The 27,088-nt window shown below is 41.2% G+C and overlaps 1 protein-coding gene across 3 annotated transcripts in view; it reads right to left on the bottom strand.

Annotated features, from left to right (window-relative positions):
- unm_sa1614 (un-named sa1614) overlaps window positions 1-27,088 on the bottom strand; it is a 113,076-nt gene that overhangs the window by 17,227 nt on the left and 68,761 nt on the right. For all 3 annotated transcript variants that reach the window (XM_036983158.1, XM_021609086.2, XM_021609084.2), the window contains one exon: window positions 235-441. In XM_036983158.1, the coding sequence (XP_036839053.1) occupies window positions 235-441 (207 nt within the window). The remainder of the gene's footprint in view (window positions 1-234; window positions 442-27,088) is intronic.

The following is a 27,088-nucleotide window of genomic DNA, read 5'->3' as shown; positions in this document are numbered from 1 at the left end:
GATTTGGGGACTATGAAAAGACCCCTGGCATGTCTGGCATGTCTGGTGGGATAAGTGTGTGTGTCAGAGCTGTGTGTAAGTTGACTACGCAAATAATTAGGGATTTTCAACAAGAAGAAGTGATGCAGTCCGTCTCTCCTCAACTCTTAGCCAAGAGAGACTGGCATGCATAGTATTAATATTAGCCCTCTGGTTACAATGAAGAGCAAAAGGTGCTGCTGTGATGTGACGTACCTGCGTGGCTCTTTCGGGAGGAATGGGGGCTGTGGGGCACTTGGGGGGTGGGCTCTGAGTAGGTGCGCTTGTGGCGGATAACCAAAGGCGGAGGGGGGTTCCTCTTCTTGCTGCTACTGCTGCTGCTGCTACTTGTGGTGGGGATGATGACATCACCCCAGCCCACTGGTGGGCTAACCGGGGGAGGAGGAGGTGGGACATTTGGAGCTGGAAAACACAAGTTATAATAACATGGTTTTAGCATTGGCAATCCATAAAAGACAGAGGATGTGATGAAGAGCAGATTGATGCAGAAACCATCTGGAATAGAAGTGAAGAAAACTGCACAAGACAGTTTGATTGTTGAAGCACTTTTTTGCACTAGGAGCTAAAAGGACCAAAGTACATCACATAAAATAGTGTCCCATTTGTTATGCCCCTGTGACTGTGTCAATAATATTATCTGATCTCCTATGAGGAGTTTTTAAATGATGTCTTTCAACAAAGCACATTTGCGTACTGTCTATATCAGGGGTGGCCAAAGTAAAGCCAATTAAATGTATTTTTAAAGGCTACACTTGAGCGTCTAAAACCCGATGTATGAAGAAGTTATAATATACCTATAATACGTACACTATTTATCCAGCACACAAATTGAGTTTGATGAACAAATCAGCACCAAAAATGATTTATTCGACCCCCCGTTGAATTTTGAAGCCCAGATTTATTTAATTATTGCCCACCCCAGGTCGAGATCAATTTTTTTGTGTTTTATTTTCACAGGGAGTCCCATTGAGACCAATGCCTCTATTCCCAAGGAAGCCCTTCATATACACAATTTATACCAGCGTTTCTTAAAGTATGGGTCGTCGCGGACCTGTTAATGGTGGGTCGCGACGTAAATGTATAATTCTTTCATTAATTACTGGAACTGATTTGGCCAAGTGCAACTGCGAACTCGGTTCAGTGTGCTCTCTGCTTAGCAGCGGTCCCTGCTCATCTTGGCAGCTGCGTGAGTGGGAGAGATAGAGGGAGGTGTCTGTGTTCTTCGCGGTTTAGCAGATATTTTTTCTGCAGTTTTCTAGAAGATCAGCGATGTCGTTCAAGCCACTGACTTGTTATTCCCACTCGCCCTCACTCACCGCTGTCACGAAATGGACTCATGCTAGCCACAAGTTCTGACTGAGCTCAATGGTCATGAAACGCAAATACAGTGATGAGTTTTTGTCTCTTTCTTACAAACTTTGAGAAATAATGAGGAGCGCCCAAAATGTGTTTTGTGTGGGGAAGTGCTTAGTAATGAGTCTCACAACTAACAAATTAACTAACATGACGGTAAACCTAGGGAGTTATTTAAGAACAGGGCAGAATGCTTCAGGAAACAGTGCTTCAACAGTGGAAGAGTAAGTCAACTAGCAAGGCATTGTTGTTATTTTATAACAGGTGATGATGAGTAGAAATAAGGGAGTACTATCTCTCATAGGAGTAGATGTGAGTTTCTCTTTCAAACAATCCCCTGGCCTTGTAACATTACACAGATAATAGCTAACGTTAGCCAAAGCAAGCTAACTAGCTACTGATAGTGCAACCCTAAGAAACAGTACAGATGAAGATCAAAAGTGATCAGGCCTACTGTACATTTTACTGTAGAAATTATTGTTTAAAACAAGTCAAGGTTGGAACTGTTGCAAGTAATAATTTGTATTCTGAACTGGAATAACCTGATTGAAGCAAGCTGCTTTTTGACGCAAACACTCACAGTTCTGGGTTGCTCATCAGCAGCAGGAAGCAGACTCCTACCTGACTGAGAAAGAAGTAATGTTCCGATCCAGTTTGGCACCACATACCACATGCAAGTCAGGGTTCTCAAGTACAGAAACAGTGTCAATGCTGAGCATGACCTCAGTGTTGCACTGTGAAAAACAGCCCAGAAAAGACATGCTTGTTGAAAACTTCAACCAGCCACACACCTCTCATTAGGACTGTGTGTATGTGTGTGTTCTCTGGTCTACATCTGTGTGATGTGATGAATCAGTTTATTCCAATTCAGAATAAAAAAAATTATTTTAACAGCAACAGTTCCAACCTAGACTTTGATCAAAAAAGCCTGTGTGTGTGTGTTCTGTTGTACATCTGTGTGATGTGATCAATCTGTTTATTCCAGTTCAGAAATAAATAATTTATTGTATTTTAACAGCAACAGTTCCAACCTAGACAGGTACGTAAAAGTGTTTTTAAATGGGGAAAAATAAACATGAAAAGATGTATTTAATTATTTGTTTTTGTCTATATTTTTTTTAGGCATAAGGGCAATGAAATGTATCGATATTTACGAATAGTTGCATATTTTTCTAAACGTGGGTCCCAGGAAAACACAGAATTTCTCATTTGGGTCGCAGGTTGAAACAGTTTTATACAATTTACAATTACGTCATAATAAAACAGGATCTACAAGCCATTCCTCAGCAAAGAAGTCTTTAAATCAACAATTTGAACTGCCCCAGAGGTACCAGAACATCAAGTTGCAGGGAACTCTGTAGATCATTCCATACATGGGGTGCAAATATATACCTACTAAGGGCATTTATTTATTTTTACTATTTTCTACATTGTAAAATAATAGTGAAGACAACACAACTATAAAATAACACATATAGAATAATGTAGTAACCAAAAAACTGGTTTAATATTTATTTTATATTTCAGATTCTTCAAAGTAGCCACCCTTTGCCTTGATGACAGCTTTGCACACTTGGCATTCTCTCAACCAGCTTCATGAGCTAGTCACCTGGAGTGCATTTCAATTTAAAACCTGTTAAGGATATGGCAGACATACGCCCCCTTTGGAGAGATTGGGTACCCCTAGTAAACTGGAAAAAAAATCTGTCAAAAATTGCTAATATATGCAAATAAAAATTATTATTGGATAGAAAACACTCTAAAGATTCTAAAACCGTTGGAATTATGTCTGTAAGTATAGCAGAACTCACAGGGCAGGCATTCTTCCAAACTAGTTTTTGTGGCCATGAAAGTTGGAGCAACTTTGACGTCATGGCCCCCACCCTTCCCAACCAGTTATGATTCACTTTCTATCTCTTCCGCTAGATGTCCTCTTTCATTAGAGCTTTGAATCGTTCAAATCCCGCGAGAATTGACCCTATGGGAGTGAAATTAGTGCGTGCCACGAGAGAATAGGCTGTGCGTATGGGCGCGAATTGGTCCCAGCCATTCCTTTGTTCCAGCACTCAAGAGAAGAGCAGACGATGGCCGATTGAATTGAAGTTTGTTTTGCGTGTCTAAAACATCATAAAGCTTGCTTCTGCACTTAGTTTGACCTGTTTAGTCGACATATAATATGTAATTTTGAAGTTTTGATGCGCAACTTTTCCGGACCAGAGGACGTTTTGGGTGCATTTCAGCTGATGTTATTAGCAGTAGCTAATACAAAGACGCAAGACTTGAAACCAAACGATGTATTGGGTAAGTATGAAGCCTTCCAGACCATTCTGAACGAAGACCATCGAAGGTAAGGGAATATTTATGCTTAAATCTGTGTTTCTGTTGACTCCAACATTACGTGGAAATGTAGCTTGGAACTGAGCGCTGTCTCAGCATATGGAATAGTGTGCGATTTCTGTAACGTTAAAAATAAATCTAACACAGCGGTTGCATAAAGAAGCAGTGTATCTTTCTAACTATATGTAGAACATGTATATTTAGTCAAAGTTTATGATGTCTATTTACGTTATCTTGCCGCGCTACATAGATTTCCTGCGGGCATTTTTGAGTAATTTCTGAAGGTGAACTCACTGTAAATGGACATTTATGGATATAAATGGCATATTATTGAGAAAAAAAATATATGTACTGTGTAACATGTCATATTACTGTCATCTGATGAAGATTTTCAAAAGGTTAGTGAGCGATTTATTTTTTAATCCTGCGTTTGTTGATTGCATGTTTTGGCTATTGAAATGAGCTGTGTCTGGTGGTGGTTTTACATATATATGTGCTATGTTTTCACCGTAAAACATTTTAGAAATCTGACTTGCTGGCTAGATGAACAAGGTGTTTATCTTTCATTTGAGCTATTGGACTTGTTAATGTGTGGAGGTTAAATATTATTAAGAATATTTTTGCGTTCCATGCGCCACCGTTTCAGCTGAACGTGGGAGGGTTGATTCCCAATTGGGAACCAGTATCGTAGACAGGTTAAGGTCAGTCAATCCAAAAAATGTCAAGAACTTTGAAAGCCACTCTTTACCTTGATAACATTTTTGCAAACTTGGCATTCTCTCAACCAGCTTCACCTGGAATGCTTGTCTAATAATCTTGAAGATTTCCCCACATATGCTGAGCACTTGTTGGCTGCTTTTCCTTCACTCTGCAGTCCAACTCATCCCAAACCATCTCAATTGGGTTGAGGTCAGGTGATTGTGGAGGCCAGGTCATCTGATGCAGCACTCCATCACTGTCCTTCTTGGTCAAATAGCCCTTACACAGCCTGGTGTGTTGGGTCCTTGTCCTGTTGAAAAACAAATGATAGTCCCACTGAGTGCAAACCTGATGGGATGGCATATTGCTGCAGAATGCTATGGTAGCCTTGCTGGTTAAGTGTCCCTTGAATTCTAAATAAATCAGTGTCACCAGCTAAGCACCCCCACACCATCATACATCCTCTACCAGGCTTCACGGTGCGAACCACACATGCAGAGATCATTCGTTCACCTACTTTGCGTCTTACGAAGACATGGCGGTTAGAACCAAACACCTCAAATTTGGACTCATCAGACCAAAAGGACAGAGTTCCACTGGTCTAATGTCCATTGCTCATGTTTCTTGGCCCTAGCAAGCTCCTTCTTATTATTGGTGTCCTTTAGTAGTGGTTTCTTTGCAGCAATTCAGCCATGAAGGCCTGATTCAACCGTCTCCTCTGAACAGTTGATGTTGAGATTTGTCTGTTACTTGAACTCATGAAGTATTTCTTTGGGCTGCAATTTCAGAGGCTGGTAACTCTAATGAACTTATTCTCTGCAGCAGAGGTAACTCTGGGTCTTCCTTTCCTGTGGTGAGAGAGCCAGTTTCATCATAGCGCTTGATGGTTTTTGCAACTGCACTTGAAGAAACTTTCAAAGTTATTGAGATTTTCCGTATTGACTGACCTTCATGTCTTAAAGTAATGATGGGCTGTCATTTCTCTTTGCTTATTTGAGCTGTTCTTGGCATAATATGGGCTTGGTATTTTACCAAATAGGGTGGTCTTCGGTATATCACCCCTACTTGTCACAATACAACTGATTGCCTCAAAAGCATTAATAAGGAAAGAAATTCCACAAATTAACTTTTAACAAGGCACACCCGTTACTGGAAATGCATTCCAGGTGACTAGCTCATGAAGCTGGTTGTGAGAATGCCAAGAGTGTGCAAAGCTGTCATCAAGGGTGGCGTCTGAAAATCCTCAAATATCAAATATATTTTGATTTGTTTAACACTGTTACTACATGATTCCATGTGTTATTTCATAGTTTTGATGTCTTCAATGTTATTCTACAATGTAGAAAATACAAAAAATAAGAAAACCCCTTGAATGAGTAGGTGTCCAAACTTTTGAATGGTACTGTACGTACTCATGTAAACATGTCTGTTTTTTTGACCCAGTGGGTGAATAAACTTGGTTTGAGCTTTATTAGTCGTCTGTGAGTTTTACTCTGTTTATTTAGAACCTAACAGTTGGCGCTGCGGGCAGGGTTCACCACGATTTACAGTCGAACTGGAGAGTCCAAATCAGTGGAGCAGGAGCCGGCACAATTTTTTTTTTTTAACAAGGTAGGCACAGTTCCTATACCTGTTACCACTCATTCTGACATCCTGGGCGGGATGTGAATCGTAGGCTGAACAATTATACGATACGGACCTAGAAAAGCCTGAGTTAATTTAGTAAGCCCACTGTAAATACTACCGGTAGACCTGGGGGTTTAGCCACCTGATGGTTAGACTAGGCACTGCGGGCCTAGGAGGGTAGGCACTGCGGGCACTGCATGCCTAGGAGGGTTTAGCAACCGGAAGGTTAGAGTAGGCACTGCGTGTTCAGGAGGGTTTAGCCCCCTACTAGGTTAGATTTGAACACTGTGGGCACAGCGTATTCAGGAGGGAAATAGCCCAACGTAATAGATTAGATTAGGTGTCTGTAGGCTATATGGTATATGAAGATGTTGCCACATCCATGTACTAGCACAATAGGTTATAGAGAAGTAGTTCATGTAGAGGGACAAAGGCAGGAAGTGGGTACGGTGGAAAATAGGAGATACAATTGAAGTCGGAAGTTTACATACACCTACATTTAAACTCAGTTTTAAACTATTTCTGACATTTAATCCTAGTAAAAATTCCCTGTTTTAGGTCAGTTAGGATCACCACTTTATTTTAAGAATGTGAAATGTCAGAATAATAGTAATAGTAATAGTAACAGTAACAATAATAGGTGTATGTCTGCTTTGATGGCAGGTTTGAAACCTGTTATCAAAACAGCTATTGCAGGGGTAGTGGACCAACATTTTCATTGGGATGAAATAGTGCAGTAGACTTTAAGAGTAGAATCCAATTCCGCTCACTTTGCAGCCGTGCATGTGGTTAATACATACACTGTGAAAGTCACTAACAGGGGTTTTACCGGACAAGGTAAGACAAAGAAACAGGGAGGAAAGAGCAGTGAATCTATCCCCAGGTTCAGAGCGTCAGTGCTCTGTTTTAGGTGTGGGGCTGTTGGTCATTGGAAGAGTGAGTGTAGTGGGGCAAGGGAGCTCGAAATAGGCTACATTTACGACATGGAAAAGTATTACATTCAGCAAGGTAACGGGCAGAATCGAAAGCGATACAACTACTACCCATGTCTCTGACCATAGGACCAGTAACAATACCTGGGTAATATTACATGGCGACGGGTGTTGAACCAATTTTGGGGTTGAATGAATCTATGAAAAATGGCAGGGGAATGGATTCTAAAAGGTAACACAGAATTGGTACGGCCAAACACTCCTTACAAACTCAGAAAACCTTTTTTAATCTGATGAGACATTTGATTTAATCTTATTCTGAAATATATTTACATTTTATTTTGTCTTATTAAATAGATTTATAGAATTGACGAAAGGGAGGAGGGATCACAAGAAATTAGAGGAGTTAAAATTGTGAGTAATTATTAAAGTTTCAAAAAAGCAATTCTGTCAAGCGACAGCATTAGGGTTACCAAACCTAAAATTTACTTTTAAAATGTTTGTTCATGAACATGAAGGACAGTGGACTTCATTACCATGTTTTGTTTGTAATTAAACATTTTGGGTTGCTGATTAAGGTGTAGCATAGTGAATACTAACTAAATGTACCCTTTCTCTTCCAGGAGAGGATGGGGTGTCCTTATCTCTCTCTTTGAAATGTTTCCCGAGACTACATGTAGTGTAGAGGGACAAAGGCAGGAAGTGGGTACGGTGGAAAATAGGAGATACAATTGAAGTCGGAAGTTTACATACACCTACATTTAAACTCAGTTTTAAACTATTTCTGACATTTAATCCTAGTAAAAATTCCCTGTTTTAGGTCAGTTAGGATCACCACTTTATTTTAAGAATGTGAAATGTCAGAATAATAGTAAAGAGAATAATTTATTTCAGCTTTTATTTCTTTCCATCACATTCCCAGTGGGTCAGACGTTTACATACACTCAACAATAAATTGGGTGAATTTTGGCCCATTCCTCCTGACAAAGCTGGTGTAACTGAGTCAGGTTGGTAGGCCTCCTTGCTCGCACACACGTTTTCAGTTCTGCCTGCAAATTTTTAATAGGATTGAGGTCAGGGCTTTGTGATGGCCACTCCAATACCTTGACTTTGTTGTCCTTAAGTCATTTTGCCACAACTTTGGAAGTATGCTTGGGTGCACTTTTGGAAGTATGCTTGGGTGCACTTCACAAAATTGATGGCATCATTTGGAAGACCCATGTGTGACCAAGCTATAACATCCAGACTGATGTCATGAGATGTTGCTTCAATATATCCACATAATTTTCCTCCCTCATGATGCCATCAATTTTGTGAAGTGCACCAGTAACTCCTGCAGCAAAACACCCCCACAACATGATGCTGCCACCCCTGTGCTTCACGATTGGGATGGTGTTCTTGCAAGCCTCTCCCTTTTTCCTCCAAACATAATGATGGTCATTATGGCCAAACAGTTCTATTTTTGTTTCATCAGACCAGAGGACATTTCTCCAAAAGTACGATCTTCGTCCCCATGTGCAGTTGCAAACCGTAGTCTGGCTTTTTTATGGCAGATTTGGAGCAGTGGCTTCTTCCTTGCTGAGCGCCAGGTTATGTTGATATAGGACTCATTTTACTATGGATTTTGATAGTTTTGTACCCGTTTCCTCCAGCATCTTCACAAGGTCCTTTGCTGTTGTTCTGGGATTGATTTGTACTTTTCGCACCAAAGTACGTTCATCTCTAGGAGACAGAACGCGTCTCCTTCCTGAGTGGTATGACGGCTGCATGGTCCCATGGTGTTTATACTTGCATACTATTGTCTGTACAGATGAACGTTTTACTTTCGGGCATTTGGAAATTGCTCCCAAGGATGAACCAGACTTGTGGAGGTCTACAATGTTTTTTTCTGAGGTCTTGGCTGATTTATTTTGATTTTCCCATGATGTCAAGCAAAGAGGCACTGAGTTTGAAGGTAGGCCTTGAAATACATCCACAGATACACCTCCAATTGATTCAAATTATGCTTCAAATCAGAAGCTTCTAAAGCCATGACATAATTTTCTGGAATTTTCCAAGCTGTTTAAAGGCACAGTCAACTTAGTGTATGTAAACTTCTGACCCACTCGAATTGTGATACAGTGAAGTAATCTGTCTATAAAGAATTATTGGAAAAATTACTTGTGTCATGCGCACAGTAGATCTCCTAACCGACTTGCCAAAAAACTATAGTTTGTTAACAAGAAATGTGTGGAGAGGTTGAAAAACAAGTTTAATGACTCCAACCTAAGTGTATGTAAACTTTTGAATTTCAACTGTATATATGAGAATATCTGTGCTTAAAGATTAAACATTGTCAGTGAATGGAAATGTGGAGGGTGATAAAAGGTTGCCTATAAATTCTGGAGGAGAGCCACATTCACGGTTAGAAAAGCAAGAAGATGTTCAAACAACGAAAATGTGTGTATTAGCAGTAGCAATAAAGAAAGAGGTTTGTGCAGGGAGCCGTGGCAGATTATGTGGAAATAGGAAGACGACTGTGAATAATTTTGGTTATGTGGGTTGTCAAAAGCAGTGATATTTGAAGTGTGTCACTGGTAGAAGACATTAGGTCTCCCCTATTCTCCATAATAAATTGACAGTCACATCAGTTTTGGTTCTAATACAAGATATCAGGTCCCGTGACCAAATTATTGGGCACCAATACTGTAACTACGCTCTGGGAAGTGGGTATGACTACCTGAAAAATCTTTAAAATTGGCATGTATTAGAGCTGTGGGTGAGGAAATCTAAACTTCCTGGACACCGTCAGGAGAGGAGTCGGAAGAATAACTATTGAATTGGCGACCGGCGGCCACGATTCTCCCTTTAAGGCGGGGCTAGAGAAGAAAAGTCTAATTAAGCCAAAGAGGCGATAAAAGAAGCGGACGTGCATTTTACCAATTTGGCTCAAATATGGAGAAAAAAAATGCAAACGGGATGAAATGGGTCAGCATTTCCCTGCTGACGGAAAATTCCAATCTAATAAAGAATTCAGAGATGCAATTGTGACTTGGCATAATGACAAAAGAAAAATTATAAGCTAAGTACACCAGGTTTTTGATGTCAGCGTTTTATCAACAAAAAAAGAAAAACCGATAAACAAAATTAGTAGATGTACTCAGCTGCAAAAAGACTGGTTACGTGAGTACAATAATAGGTGTATGTCTGCTTTGATGGCAGGTTTGAAACCTGTTATCAAAACAGCTATTGCAGGGGTAGTGGACCAACATTTTCATTGGGATGAAATAGTGCAGTAGACTTTAAGAGTAGAATCCAATTCCGCTCACTTTGCAGCCGTGCATGTGGTTAATACATACACTGTGAAAGTCACTAACAGGGGTTTTACCGGACAAGGTAAGACAAAGAAACAGGGAGGAAAGAGCAGTGAATCTATCCCCAGGTGCAGAGCGTCAGTGCTCTGTTTTAGGTGTGGGGCTGTTGGTCATTGGAAGAGTGAGTGTAGTGGGGCAAGGGAGCTCGAAATAGGCTACATTTACGACATGGAAAAGTATTACATTCAGCAAGGTAACGGGCAGAATCGAAAGCGATACAACTACTACCCATGTCTCTGACCATAGGACCAGTAACAATACCTGGGTAATATTACATGGCGACGGGTGTGGAACCAATTTTGGGGTTGAATGAATCTATGAAAAATGGCAGGGGAATGGATTCTAAAAGGTAACACAGAATTGGTACGGCCAAACACTCCTTACAAGCTCAGAAAACCTTTTTTAATCTGATGAGACATTTGATTTAATCTTATTCTGAAATATATTTACATTTTATTTTGTCTTATTAAATAGATTTATAGAATTGACGAAAGGGAGGAGGGATCACAAGAAATTAGAGGAGTTAAAATTGTGAGTAATTATTAAAGTTTCAAAAAAGCAATTCTGTCAAGCGACAGCATTAGGGTTACCAAACCTAAAATTAACTTTTAAAATGTTTGTTCATGAACATGAAGGACAGTGGACTTCATTACCATGTTTTGTTTGTAATTAAACATTTTGGGTTGCTGATTAAGGTGTAGCATAGTGAATACTAACTAAATGTACCCTTTCTCTTCCAGGAGAGGATGGGGTGTCCTTATCTCTCTCTTTGAAATGTTTCCCGAGACTGTTGTCTTGGGAGAGAAGTTCATGAAAGTTTTATAAAGTATAAAGGTATCCAGATCCGGCTGTAAAAGGAGCTTCCAGATAAGTAAGGCCTGGCCATGTGTGTGTTTTTACCCTACTTTTTACCATACACACCAGCACACACAACCCACCGGTTATTAATATTTGTTAGTGGTGTTAATTCCGTGTATGATTTATTGTGTGGGGTCTTTTTAATACAGTTGTAGTAGGTTCTTAATGGGTGAGAAAGGATGCACCTTAAAGGGCACACAAATTACATTTTCTGAAGTATCTATTGTTTGAATGTTGGTTGCACCCATGTAAATTCTACTGAGAAACCCAATGTACTGAGAAACCCAATGTAAACCGGGTACGCAGACTGATTGAAATGTTTAACATGTTTTTAAATGGTTTCTGAAGTACAGGCAAAGAAAAGGGAAAGAAAATACTTAATGGAGTGACCTTTGTTCTGACTTTCTGGTTAGGCCTGATCAACCTCGCTAGAAATTAGAGACACTGGGTGAGATTTAATTATAATATGAAGAAGTGTATTGCTGTTGTTGGTTTTCATTGTTTTATTATGTCTGTTTCAATATAAACCTCACCAGATTGGGTATGCTGTATGGTCAGGGTTTCTCCCTAAGGGTTAGCCCTTTAACTCCCTGACTCTAACTCTCCGGTGAATTTGCCAATATGATAAGGGAGTAGAAGTCAATTTGTCAAATTGTTTCAACAGTGTGTTGGTATGCTCTTTGACATTAGTCTTGGGAAGGTAATCATTTGTCATACGGTAAATAGTTCGGATTTTCTGAATCAGAAATACCTTAAACTGTTGGTTTGGTCTGTCCTGTCTCGAAGTTATAGCGATAGGGACTACCAATGGTATCTATATGCATCGAAGGAATAATCCGACGAGAACAGTGTGAGCTTCACCCCCGCCCTAACCGGCTGAAGTAATGGCGAGTAATGGCGAAAATGGCATTCATCCTGTCCTGCACCACATCTACTGAAACCTGAGTCCGCGTGGCAGGAATGAGGCATGAAAATGGACCAGACAGAATCGACTGTACAGAATGGTGATTCGTCTGCTTGGGAAAATCTGAAATCGGGACATTATCAAGGGCTATCCACTTTGACAGGCATGAGTTACATATTTGCCTTGGGAGGATAAACTGTAACCCTGAAGGAAAAAAAATGAAGATACGCCAAAAGATGAGTGCAGGGAAGGAGGGGGGTGGTCAAGTGTACCCGTACATTGATTTAGGGTTGCCCTAAACTGTTTATATGGGGTATCAGGTTGATTTTGGAGGTCTACACACTGGGAAGTTTATTGTAATTTAGATTAAAATGCATTTAGATACAGATCTGTCATTAACATCGCGACAGTAAAACAGGGAGAAACGGGGGCCTTAATGAGAAAAGTTAATCCTGGTTATATAAGTAGTACATACCGACCATATATATATATATATATATATATATATATATATATAGAGTCCCCTCTTTGTAAATCTACATTCTAACCGTGTCGGTGTGTGCTCAGTTGAGGGTCTTGAATTCGAGTGATACTCAACGTGAAGCACTAAGGACTGTCATTCTAAATTTGGGTTGGCTAATTTATCAATTGTTTTAATTATGATTCGGAAAGGAGAGAACAAGAGAGAGAGCACTTCCCCTAAGCTGTGAGGAGAGCACAAAGTGAGGGGAGGGTGCACTGCTCAAATCTATTCAGTCTAGGGAAACCTTATCTTGTCGCGTCCTCCGAGAGGGAGGTTATTAGAGAACCCACTAGATGATAGCTCGGGCTAACCATGATGGGACATTGATAGTAGGGGTTTCGTTTTACCATGTCATCAAAATCCTAATGTTAAAGCGCATCAATACATATTGATGCTGGATGATACAGTACAATTAATGAAGAATGAAGCTCATAGTCTGTGTCTTGCTTTGACACCTGAGGAGGATGAAGGACACTGGCATGGAGACTAGCATCCCATTGGCATAGAACAGAACGGATGGATGGTTCTTGCCCGCAACCTCATTTGAATCAAGGGTGGTGTGAAATTATTAAACATGTATTTTCCCTCTTCCCTGTTCAAGTCAATATGTTTTCTAGGTGTTGTGGAACATGTGCGTGTTCACTGTTCGAGATGAAGGATTGTTGGATATTGACTAATTGACTTGAGCATGTTCTAGTGTGTTTATAACTATGGTGGACTAGCAGTAGTGACTAACGTGTTATGGGTTAGATGGAATGATTTATGTGCAAATGTATTTGAAGCCGGGGCTAAGTACATACGGGGCATGTGTTTGAGACTGTTTGCATAAGGGTGTTAGTTGCAGAGTCTGACAGGACCGACATGAGTGTATTCTGTGGAGTCCCAAAAACCAAGGCGTTAACGTTATTGGGAAAGCGGAATGGAATGTGACTGGGGAGGAGATCTGGGTGGCTCATAAATGAAGGAAAGTGGTATTAAAGTCTCTGGGGAACAATACCACTCCACTGTGTATAGTGATATCAGGGGATAGCTTGTAGGAGAGGAAGGACTGCTAAATGTACACAATATAGAGACTACTATGAAGTAATTTGAACATACCCAGATCAGAAACCGTCACACATACCCAGATCCAGAAACCGTGGATAGATGTCAGCATTTCCACAACACTGAAAGCGCAATCCACTGCATTTAACCGTGGCAAGGTGACTGGGAATATGGCCGAATACAGACACTTGTTATTCCCGCCGTAAAGGCAAATAAACAGGCAAAAGTCCGTATAGAGACAAAGTGGAGTCGCAATTCAACGGCTCAGACACGAGACGAAAATGGCAAGGTCAACAGACAATCACGGACTACAAAGGGAAAACCAGCCACGTCGCAGACAAAAACATCTTGCTTCAGGACAAGCTAAACACCTTCTTCGCCCGCTTTGAGGATAACACAGTGCCCCCAACATGGCCTGCTACCAAGGACTGTGGGCTCTCCTACTCAGTGGCCGACATGAGTAAGACATTTAAGCATGTTAACCCTTGCAAGGCTGCCGGCCCAGACAGCATCCCCAGTCGCATCCACAGAGCATGGCAGACCAGCTGGCTGGGGTGTTTACGAACATATTCAATCTCTCCCTATCCCAGTCTGCTGTCCCCACTTGCTTCAAGATGTCCACCATTGTTCCTGTACCCATGAAAGCAAAGGTAACTGAACTAAATGACTATGGCGCCGTAGCACTCACTTCAGTCATCATTAATTGCTTTGAGAGGCTAGTTAAGGATCATATCACCTCTACCTTACCTGACACCCTAGTCCCACTTCAATTTGTTTTACCGCCCCAATAGATCCACAGACGATGCAATTGCCATCGCACTGCACACTGCCCTATCCCATCTGGACAAGAGAAATACCTATGTAAGAATGCAGTTAATTGACTGAATACCCTCCAAGCTCATCATTAAGCTCGGAGCCCTCAGTCTGAACCCTGTGCTGTGCAACTGGGTCCTGGATTTCCTGACGAGCACCCCCGAGGTGGTGAATGTAGGAAACAACACCTCCACTTCACTGATCCTCAACACAGGGGCCCCATAAGGGTGGGTTCTCAGCCCCCTCCTGTACTCCCTGTTCACCCATGACTGCGTGGCCACTCACGCCTCCAACTCAATCATCAAGTTTGCAGACGACACAACAGTAGTAGGCCTGATTTCCAACAATGATGAGAGCCTACAGGGAGAAGGTGAGGGCCCTGGGAGAGTGGTGCCAGGAAAATAACCTCTCACTCAACATCAACAAAACAAAGGAGCTGATCCTGGACATCAGGAAACAGCAGAGGGAGCACAAACCCCTGTCCACATTGATGGGACCGCAGTGGAGCAGGTGGAAAGCTAAAGTTCCTTGGCATACACATCACTGACTATCTGAAATGGTCCACCCACACAGACAGTGTGGTGAAGAAGGCGCAACAGCGCCTCTTCAACCTCAGAAGGCTGAAGAAATTTGGCTTGGCCTCTAAGACCCTCAAATATTTACAGATGCACAATTGTGAGCATCCTGTCGGGCTGTATCACCGCCTGGTATGGCAACTGCACCGCCCGCAACCACAAGGCTCTCCAGAGGGTGGTGTGGTCTGCCCAACACATTATCGGGGGCAAACTACCTGCCCTCCAGGACACCAACAGCTCCCGATGTCACAGGAAGGCCAAAAAGATCATCAAGGACAACAACACCTGAGCCACTGCCTGTTCACCCCGCTATGAGGTGCATCAAAGCTGGTACAGAGAGACTGAAAAACAGCTTCTATCTCAAGGCCATCAGACTGTTAACTTCTTTGGGATAGGGGGCAGCATTTTCACTTTTGGATGAATAGCATGCCCAGAGTGAACTGCCTCCTACTCAGTCCCAGATGCTAATATATGCACTCTGATGTTTCTAAAACTGTTTGAATTATGTCTGTGACTATAACAGAACTCATATAGCAGGCAAAAACCTGAGAAAAAATCCAAACAGGAAATGGGAAATCTGAGGTTTGTAGTTTTTGAACTCACCCCTATCGAATACACAGTGTTATATTGGCTATGTTGCACTTCCTAAGGCTTCCACTAGATGTCAACCGTCTTTAGAACATTGTTTCCGGCTTCTACTGTGATGTGGGACCGGATGAGAGCTCTTTGAGTCAGTGGTCTGCCTGCCAACGGCCTTGTTCTCAGTCACACGCTTTCACTTGAGAGGTAGCTCTTGTTCCATTGCTTTTCTACAGACAATGGAATTCTCCGGTTGGAACATCATTGAACTTTGATGATAAAAACATCCTAAAGATTGATTCTATACTTAGTTTGCCAAGTTTCTTCGACCTGTAATATAACTTTTTGAGCGTTTCGTCCGAATCGACCAGATCGCGCATTTGGATTTGTATACCAAATGCCCTAACAAAAGAAGCTACTGGACATAAATGGACATAAAATATGGACATTATCGAACAAAACAAGCATTTATTGTGGAACTGCGATTCCTGGGAGTGCATTCTGATGAAGATCATCAAAGATTAGTGAATATTTATAATGCTATTTATGACTAATTGACTACCCAACATTGCAGATATTTCTCTGGCTGATTTGGGCTCTGAGCGCCGTTCTCAGATTATGCTTTTTCCGTTAAGTTTTTTTGAAATCTGACACAGCGGTTGCATTAAGGAGAAGTGTATCTATATTTCCATGTCTAACAATTGTATTTTCATCTACATTTATAATGAGTATTTCTTTGAATTCATGTGGCTCTCTGCTATATCACTGCATGTTTTGGAACTACTGAACGTAACACGCCAATGTAAAATAAGATTTTTGGATATTAATATGAACAAAACATACATGTATTGTGTAACATGAAGTCCTATGAGTGTCCTATGAGCCATCACTAAGCTGCTTCCACCCGGTAACGTAACCCTGCACCTTAGAGGCTGCTGCCCCATATAAATAGGCTTGAAATCACTGCCCACTTTAATAATGGAACACTTGTCACTTTAATAATGTTTACATATTTGTGCTTTACTCATCGCATATGTATCTACTTTATTCTATTCTACTGTATTTAGTCTATGCCACTCCGACATTGCTCATCCTAATATATATATATATATATATATATATATATATATATATATTCCTTAATTCCCGTATTTTACATTTAGGTTGTGTGTATTGTTGTGAATTGTTAGATATTACTGCACTGTTGGAGCTAGAAACACAATCATTTTGCTACACCCAAAATAACATCTGCTAAACATGTGTATGTGCCAAATACAAATTGATCATGGTGGGAGTAGTAAAGATAGTGTTATCGTTTTTATTTTTATACCTTTAAACTGGGAGTCACATTGAGTTTAAAAATCTAATTTTACAGAGAGCCCTGTATACATTACATTAAAATGGAAATAATATAACATACATGTATATAAAACAATAACATTCAGCACACAATAAACCAAAATAAACATATTTAATAAAAGCAATCGCATTCAACTATATAGAGGTCCTCAAACAATAATTTAAACTGCCTGAGTGGCACCAGCACATCTAACTGCAGTGATTAGGGGCAAATCAACTGTGGAGACTGAAGGGATCTCTAGTGTTATCCATTCCTGAGAACAGGTTTGGTAACTTATGATCTTAACTTAATGAGGGAGTTTCTGTAAGATTGCTTTGTAAATAAATAAAAGAGAATGCAGCTTTCTTCTTACGTAGAGGTCCATCCCACATTTGTATACAGATTACAATGAGTCCTAAAATTGTTGCCTGTGATAAAACGTATTGCGGAATGGTAGACTGCAGCTAAGGATTTTAAAACAGAGGTTGTGCCGCATGCATGTAAACAATATCAACAAAATCCAATACAGGGAGAAGCGTTGTTTGAACAATCTTTCTCCTATTTTCAATACTGAGGCATGATTTATTTTTATATAAAAAAACTATCTTGGATCTTAGCTTCTTAGTCAGATTTTCTATATGCGTTACGAAGGACAACTTGTCATCAATCCAGACACCCAGGTACATATATTGAGAAACCAGCTCAATCTGGGCTCCATTTGTAGTGCAAATATGTAGGTCCTCAGGGTCAACATTTCGTGACCTAGAGAACAGCATGAGCTTGGTTTTACTTGTATTGAACACTTGTACTTAAGTCATGCTGAAGTTCACAAATGGCATGCTGCACTGAGATGGCACAGGAATACAACACTGTGTCATCTGCATAGAGATGAATGTTACAAGTATTAACACGGCTTCCTATGTCATTAATATACAAAGGTGAACAATAATGGACCCAAAATCAAACCCTTGAGGAACACCTTTGTGAATCTCAAGAAATTAAGATTTAACCCCTTCTGTCAAGATGGCCTGAGATCTGTCGCTAAGATAATTCTGAAACCATAAACAGGTTGTATATCCCAGGCCTATTCTTGGTAACTTATTCAGTTAAACAGAATGATCAACTGTGTCGAACACCTTTGACAGGTCAATATACAAGCACAGCTCTTTTTAGCATCCAAGGCATTGACAAGATCATTTAAAACTATCGTGGTTGCTGTGGTAGTACTATGCCCAGGCCTAAACCCTGGTTTACATTAAAAATACAATTATCAGATAAAAAGGACCAAAGTTGTACATTAACCAAATTTTCAAGAATCTTAACTAAACGAGGTAGTCTTGAAATGGGGCGTTGTCAAGATAATTTATGGAGTGGCATCATGAAATGAAAAACTTGCTAGTAACAGATGACGTTCATATTCTGACTCTGAAACTCACTTAGATAATACATTTGATGATACAGTGGTAGAAATACAAGGTTATAACATTTAGAGAAAATACAGAAATGCTGTAACGGCTTTCTACGGGTGAAGGAGAGTCGGACCAAAATGCGGCGTGTAGATTGCGATCCATGTTTATTAAACTGAAGCAACACGAATCTAAATACAAACACTACAAAACAATGAACGTAACGAAAACCGAAACAGCCTAATACTCGTGCACATAAACACAGAACACAGACATCAGGATACTAAGGACAATCACCCACCAAACACTCAAAGAATATGGCTGCCTAAATATGGTTCCCAATCAGAGACAACGAAAAACACCTGCCTCTGATTGAGAACCACTTCAGACAGCCATAGACTTAACTAGAACACCCCTAAGCTACAATCCCAATACCAACACACCACATACAAAAACCCATGCCACACCCTGGCCTGACCAAATAAATGAAGATAAACACAAAATACTTCGACCAGGGCGTGACAAATGCCAGTGGTGGTGTTGCTGTTTATATTCAGAATCACATTCCTGTAAAGCTTACAGAGGATCTCATGTGAAATACTGTTGAAGTAATATGGCTACAGGTTCATCTGCCTCACCTAAAGCCCATTCTTGTGGGAAGCTGCTATAGACCACCACGTGCTAACAGTCAGTATCTGGATAACGTGTGAAATGCTTGATAAAGTATGTGATATCAACAGAATAATATTTTCTGGGTGATTTAAATATTGACTGGCTTTCATCAAGCTACCCACTCAAGAAAAATGTTCAAACTAACCAGTGCCTACAACCTGGTTCAGGTTACAAGTCAACCTACCAGGGTAATTACAAATAGCACAGGAATTAAATCATCAACATATACTGATCACATCTTTACTAATGCTGCAGAACTGTGCTTGAAAGCAGTATCCAGATCTACCATTTGTAGTGATCACAATATAGTAGCCATATCTAGGAAAACCAAAGTACCAAAGGCTGGGCCTAATATCGTGTATAAGAGGTCATACAAGAAGTGATTCCTATGTTTTTGGTCTGTGGTGTGTAATGAAGAGACCCCAGACACTGCACTGACACATTTATGAAATTACTTATCTCAGTTGCGAAAAAGAATGCATCCATAAAAGAAAAGTACTGTAAAAACTGTTAATGCCCCGTGGATTGATGAGGAATTGAAAAAATGTTTTGTACATCAATCGTACTACACTGGCGCTGACGTTCGTCAGATGTGGCAGGGTTTGCAAATTATTACAGACTACAAATGGAAAAACAGCCGCGAGCTGCCCAGTGACACGAGCCTACCAGACGAGCTAAATTACTTCTATGCTCACTTCAAGGCAAGCAACAGTGAAGCATCCATATGAGAGCCTCAGCAGTTCCGGACGACTGTGTGATCACGCTCTCCGTAGCCGATGTGAGTAAGTTCTTTAAACAGATCAACATTCACAAGGCCACAGGCCCAGACGGATTACCAGGACATGTACTGTGAGCATGCGCTGACCAACTGGCAAGTGTCTTCACTGACATTATCAACTGAGTCTGACTGAGTCTGTAATACCCACATATTTCAAGCAGACCACCATAGTCCCTGTGCACAAGAACACCAAGATAATCTGCCTAAATGACTACCGATCCGTAGCACTCACGTCTGTAGCCATGAAGTGCTTCGAAAGGCTGTTCATGACTCACATCAACACCATTATCCCAGAAACCCTAGACCCACTGCAATTTGCATACCACCCCAACAGATCCACTCTCTATTGCACTCCACACTGCCCTTTCCCACCTGGATGAAAGGAACACCTATGTGAGGATGTTATTGGTTGACAACAGCTCAGTGTTCAGCACCATAGTGCCCTCAAAGCTCATGACTAAGCTAAGGACCCTGGGACTAAACATCTCCCTCTGAAACGTGATACTGGACTTCCAGATGGGTCACCCCCAGGTAACAACACAGCCACACTGATCATCCACACAGGGGCCCCTCAGGGGTGCATGCTCAGTCCCCTCCTTTACTCCCTGTTCACTCATGACTGCATGGCCAGGCATGACTTCAACAACATTATTAAGTTTGCGTCGTGTGGTGCCAGGAAAACAACCTCTCCCTCAGCGTGATCAAGACAAAGGAGATGATTGTGGACTACAGGAAAAGGAGGACCGAGCACGCCCCCATTCTCATCGATGAGGCAGTAGTTGAGCAGGTTGAGAGCTTCAAGTTCCTTGGTGTCCACATCATCAACCAACTATCATGGTCCAAACACACCAAGACAGTCGTGAAGAGGGCACGACCAAAGCCTATTCACTCTCAGGAGACTGAAATGATTTGGCATGGATCCTCAGATCCTCAAAAAGTTATACAGCTGCACCATTGAGAGCATCCTGACTTGTTGCATCACTGCCTGGTATAGCAACTGCTAGGCCTCCGACCGCAAGGCACTACAGAGGGTAGTGCGTATGGCCCAGTACATCACAGGGGCCAAGTTTACTGCCATCCAGGTCCTCTATACCAGGCAGTGTCAGGGGAAGGCCCTAGAAATTGTCCAAGACTTCAGCCACCCAATTCATAGACTGTTCTCTCTGCTACCGCAGGGCAAGTAGTACCAGAACTCAAAGTCTAGGTCCAAAAGGCTTCTTAACAGCGAGAGCTAAAAACGAGAGGTATATCGACATAACCTGAAAGGCCGCTCAGCAAGGAAGAAGCCACTGCTCCAAAACCGCCATAAAAAAGCCTGACTACGGTTTGCAACTGCAGATGGGGACAAAGGTCGTACTTTTTGGAGAAATGTCCTCTGGTCTGATAAAACAAAAATATAACTGTTTGGCCATAATGACCATCATTATGTTTGGAGGAAAAAGGAGAAGGCTTGCAAGCTGAAGAACACCATCCCAACCGTGAAGTACAGGGGTGGCAGCATTATGTTGTGGGGGTGCTTTGCTGCAGGAGGGACTGGTGCACTTCACAAAATAAATGGCATCATGAGGCAGGGAAATAATGTGGATATTTTGAAGCAACATCTCAAGACATCCAGTCTTAAAGAAGTTAAAGCTTGGTCGCAAATGGGTCTTCCAAATGGACAATGACCCAAAGCATACTTCCAAAGTTATGGCAAAATGGCTTAACCTCTTAGAACAACCCCTCCCGGCCCTAGTAGAATTGTCATAAGCAACCGCTGAATAGCATAGCGCAACAGTCAAAAAATATTACTAGAAAATATTCATAAAATCACAAGTGAAATATTTTGAAACACAGCTTAGCCTTTTGTTAATCACCCTGTCGACTCAGATTTTGAAATTATGCTTTACAGCGAAAGCAATATAAGCGTTTATGTAAGTTTATCGATAGCCTAGCATAGCATTATTTCCACTTAGCATCAGGAAGCTTGGTCACGAAAATCAGAAAAGCAATCAAATTAACCGTTTACCTTTGATAATCTTCGGATGTTTTCACTCACGAGACTCCCAGTTTAGGCAGCAAATGTTCCTTTTGTTCCATTAAGATATTTTTTATATCCAAATACCTCCGTTAGTTTGGTGCGTTATGCCCAGGAATCCACCGGAAATAGCGGTCACGACAACGCAAACAAAAATTCCAAATTATATCCATAATGTCGACAGAAACATGGCAAACGTTTTGGATAATCAATCCTCAAGGTGTTCTTCAAATATCTATTCGATAATATATCAACCGGGACAGTTGGCTTTTCACTAGGACCGGGAGGAACAATGGCTGCCTCTCTCTTTATTGCAAGAATCACTCTGAGAGCCCCCACCTGACCACTTACTTGTGGTCGTTCACACTCATTATTCAAAATAAAGGCCTGAAACTATGTCTAAAGGCTGTAGACACCTTAGGGAAGCCATAGAAAAAGGAATCGGGTTGATATCTCTTTCAATGGTCAAAAAGGAATGCATAGGAACACAGAGCTTTCAAAATAAGAGTCAATTCCTGATTGGATTTTTCTCAGGCTTTCGCCTGCAATATCAGTTCTACTATACTCAGAGACAATATTTTTACAGTTTTAGAAACTTTAGTGTTTTCTAGCTGTCAATTATATGCATATTCTATCATCTGGTCCTGAGAAATAGGCCGTTTACTTTGGGAATGTTATTTTTCCAAAAATAAAAATAGTGCCCCCTAGCTTCAAGAGGTTAAGGACAACAAAGTCAAGGTATTGGAGTGGCCATCACAAAGGCTTGACCTCAGTCCTATAGAACATTTGAGGGCAGAACTGAAAAAGTGTGTGCAAACAAAGAGGCCTACAAACCTGACTCAGTTACACCAGCACTGTCTGGAGGAATGGGCCAAAATTCACCCAACTTATTGTGAGAAGGTTGTGGAAGGCTTCCTGAAACGTTTGGCCCATGTTAATTTAAAGGCAATGCTACCATTACCAAATACTAATTGAGTGTATGTAAACTTCTGACCCACTGGGAATGTGATGAAAGAAATAAAGCTGAAATAAATCATTCTCTCTACTATTATTCTGACGTTTCACATTCTTAAAAAGTGGTGATCCTATTTGACCTAAGACAGTGAATGTTTAGTAGGATTAAATGTCAGGAATTGTTCAAAACTGAGTTTCAATGTATTTGGCTAAGGTGTATGTAAACCTGCGACTTCAAATGTATTACCTCAATTACCTTGACTAACCTGTGCCCCCGGACAATGACTCCATACCAGTACTGCCTGTATATAGCCTACTGTTATTTTACTGCTAGTCTTGAATTATTTTTTAAAAACTTAAAACTGCATTGTTGGTTAAGGTCTTGTAAATAAGCATTCCACTGTATTCGGCGCATGAGACAAATACAATTTTATTTTATTTGATGCAAAAGGAATGGCAAATAAGTCTGGCTGAACTGAACAACCAATTGGTAAACGTACTGGAAATTGAGAAATCATGTGACTAAACTGAATAAAATGAAGCAACTACACTATGAAAGAAAAAATAAATGACAAAGACTGATAGTAAAAAGCTTTGGAGCAGCTTCAATGAAATTTTGGGGAAAAAAGCCAACTCAGCTACATCATTCATTGAATCAGATGGCATATTCGTCACAAAACCAACTGACATCGCCAACCACTTTCATGATTTTTTCATTGTCAAGATTAGTAAACTTAGGCATGACATGCCAGCAACAACCCTTGACACTGCACAACCAAGTATATCTGACCAAAGTATGAAAGAAAAGCATTGTAACTTTGAATTCCGTAAAGTGAATGTGGAAGAGGTGAAAAAAGAATGTCTATCAACAATGACAAGACACCAGGGTCTGAGAAATTGGATGGAAAATTACTGAGGATAATAACGGACAATACTGCCACTCCTATTTGCCATATCTTTCATTTAAGCCTACTAGAATGTGTTTGCCCTCGGGACTGGAGGGAAGCCCTCTTTACTGGCTCAAATAGCCAACTAATCAGCCTGTTACTAACCCTTTGTAAAGTTTAGTAAAAAATTGTGTTAGACCAGATACAATGCTATTTTACAGTAAACAATTTGACGAAACTTTCAGCATGATTATAGGAAAGGACATTCAACAAGCACAGCACCTACACAAATGAATGGTGATTGGCTGAGAGAATCTGATTGTGGGGGCTGTTTTTTCTTTACTTCAGTGCAGCATTGGACATTATCGATAGTAGTCGGCTGCTGGAAAAATGCCCTGTTATATTGTGGATAAAGAGTTACCAGTCTAACAGAACACAGTGTGTTCTTTAATGGAAGATTCACCAACATAAAAAACAGGTAAGCAGGAATTCACCAGGGTAGCTGTCTAGGCCCCTTACCTTTTTCAATCTTTACTAATGACATGATACATTTGATTAGGAAAGGCACACACCTGTATGTATAAGGTCCCACAGTTGGCAGTGCATATCAGAGCAAAAACCAAGCCATGAGGTTGAAGGAATCGTCCGTAGAGCTCAGAGACAGGATTATGTCAAGGCACAGATCTGGGGAGGGGTACCAAAACATTTCTGCAGCATTCAAGGTCTCCAAGAACACAGTGGCCTCCAACATTCTTAAATGGAAGAAGTTTGGAAACACCAAGACTCTTCATAGAGCTGGACGCCCGGCCAAACTGAGCAATTGGGGGAGATGGTGGCCAGATGATCACTCTGACAGAGCTCCAGAGTTCCTCTGTGGAGACGGGAGAACTTTTTAGAAGGACAATCATCTCTACAGCACTCCTCCAATCAGGCATTTATGGTAGAATGGCGAGACAGAAGCCACTCCTCCATAAAAGGCACATGACAGCCCGCTTGGAGTTTGCCAAAAGGCACCTAAAGGACTCTCAGACCATGAGAAACAAGATTCTCTGGTCTGATGAAATGAAGATTGCACTCTATGGCCTGAATGCCAAGTATCCCGTCTGGAAGAAACCAGGCACCGCTCATTACGTGCCCAATACCATCACTACAGTGAAGGATGGTGGTGGCAGCTTCATGCTGTGGGGATGTTTCTCAGAGGTAGAGACTGTGAGACTAGTCAGGATCGAGGGAAAGATGAATGGAGCAAAGTACAGAGAGATCCTTGATGAAAACCTGCTCCAGAGTGCTCAGGACCTCAGAATGTGGCGAAGGTTCACCTTCCAACAGGACAATGACCCTAAGCACACAGTCAAGACCACACAAGAGTGGCTTTGTGACAAGTCTCTGAATGTCCTTGAGTGCCCAACCATAGCCACTCGAACATCTCTGGAAAGACCTGAAAATAGCTGTGCAGCGACGCTCCTCATCAAACCTGACAGAGCTTGAGAGGATCTGCAGAGAAGAATGGGAGAATCTCCCCAAATACTGTCGTGCCAAGCTTGTAGCATCATACCCAAGAAGACTCAAGGCTTTAATCACCGCCAAAGGTGCTTGAGTAAAGTACTGAGTAAGGGGTCTGAATACTTATGTAAATGTGAAATGTTATGTTTTTTATTTTGCAAAAATGTCTAAAAACCTATTTTCCCATTGTCATTATGGGGCTGTAATCACTGTGTAGATTGATGAGTAAAAAACATGTTAATACATTTTAGAATAAGGCTGTAACATAAAATATGGAAAATGTCAAGGGGTCTGAATACTTTCTGAATAAATCCAATCAAACTTTATTTATCACATGCCCCCCGAATACAACAAGTGTAGACCTTACCGTGAAATGCTTACTTACAAGCCCAACAGTGCAGTTCAAGAAATGCTAATAAAATATTTACCAAACAAATTAAAGCAAAAAAATATATAATTATAATAATAAAAAAATAATAAAACAAGTAAATAAAATATGAAAATAAATAATAAAAAGTAACACAATAACATAACAATAACGAGACTATATACAGGGGGTACCGGTACCGAGTCAGTGTGCAGGGGTACAGATTAGTTGAGGTAATTTGTACATGTAGGTAGGGGTGAAGTGACTATGCATAGATAATAAACAGCGAGTAGCAGCAGTGTATTAAACACATGGAGGGGTGGGGGTGTGGGGTCAATGCAATAGTCCGGTGCCCATTTGACTAAATGTTCAGCAGTCTTCTGGCTTGGGCGTAGAAGCTGTTAAGGAGCCTTTTAGTCCTAGACATGACGCTCCGGTACCGCTTGCCGTGCGGTAGCAGAGAAAACAGTCTATGACTTGGGTGACTGGAGTCTCTGACAATTTTCTGGGCTTTCCTCTGACACCGCCTATTATATAGGTCTTTGATGACAGGAAGCTTGGCCCCAGTGATGTACTGGGCCTTATACACTACCCTCTTTAGCATCTTACGGGCAGAGGAAGCGCTCAACCCGCTCCACTATAGCCCCGTTGATGTAAATGGGGGCCTGTTAGACCAACCTTTTCCTGTAGTCCACGATCAGCTCCTTTGTCTTCCTCACATTGAGCGAGAGGTTGTTGTCCTGGCACCACACTGCCAGTTCTCTAACCTCCTCCCTATAGGCTGTCTCATTGTTGTCGATGATCAACGGTTGTGTCGTCAGCATACTTAATAATGGTGTTGGACTTGTGTTTGGCCACGCAGTCTTGGGTGAACAGGGGGTACAGGAGGGGACTAAGTACACACCCCTGAGGGGCTACAGTGTTGAGGATCAGCGTGGCAGACAGGCTGTTGCCTACCCTTACTACCTGGTGGCAGACCGTCAGGAAGTCTAGGATCCAGTAGCAGAAGGTGTTTAGTTTAGTGATGAGCTTTGTGGGCACTATGGTGTTGAACGCTGAGCTGTAGTCAATGAACAGCATTCTCACATAGGTGTTCCTTTTGTCCAGGTGGGAAAGGGCAATGTGGAGTCCGATTGAGATTGCGTCATCTGTGCATCTGTTGGGGTCTAATTATGGTCAGATTTGCCAAATGGAGGGCAGGGGAGAGCTTTGTATGCATCTCTGTGTGTGGACTAAAGGTGGTCTAGAGTTTTCTTTTCTTAAGTTGCCCATGTGACATGCTGGTAAAAATGTTGTAAAACTGATTTAAGTTCCTGCATTAAAGTCCCTGGCCTCTAGGAGCGCCACTTCTGGATGAGCATTTTCTTGTTTACTTATGACCTTATAGAGTTAGTTGAGTGCGGTCTTAGTGCCAGCATCAGTCTATGGTGGTAAATAGACAGCTATGAATAATATAGATGGGAATTATTTTGGTAGATATGTGGTCTACAGCTTATCATAATGTACTCTACCTCAGGCGAGCAATACCTT

The sequence above is a fragment of the Oncorhynchus mykiss genome, chromosome 7 (genome assembly GCF_013265735.2).
Source record: "Oncorhynchus mykiss isolate Arlee chromosome 7, USDA_OmykA_1.1, whole genome shotgun sequence".
NCBI classification, from domain to species: Eukaryota; Metazoa; Chordata; class Actinopteri; order Salmoniformes; family Salmonidae; genus Oncorhynchus; species Oncorhynchus mykiss.
The sequence above is the reverse complement of the archived record's forward strand: the minus strand, read 5'-3'. Positions and strand labels throughout refer to the sequence as shown.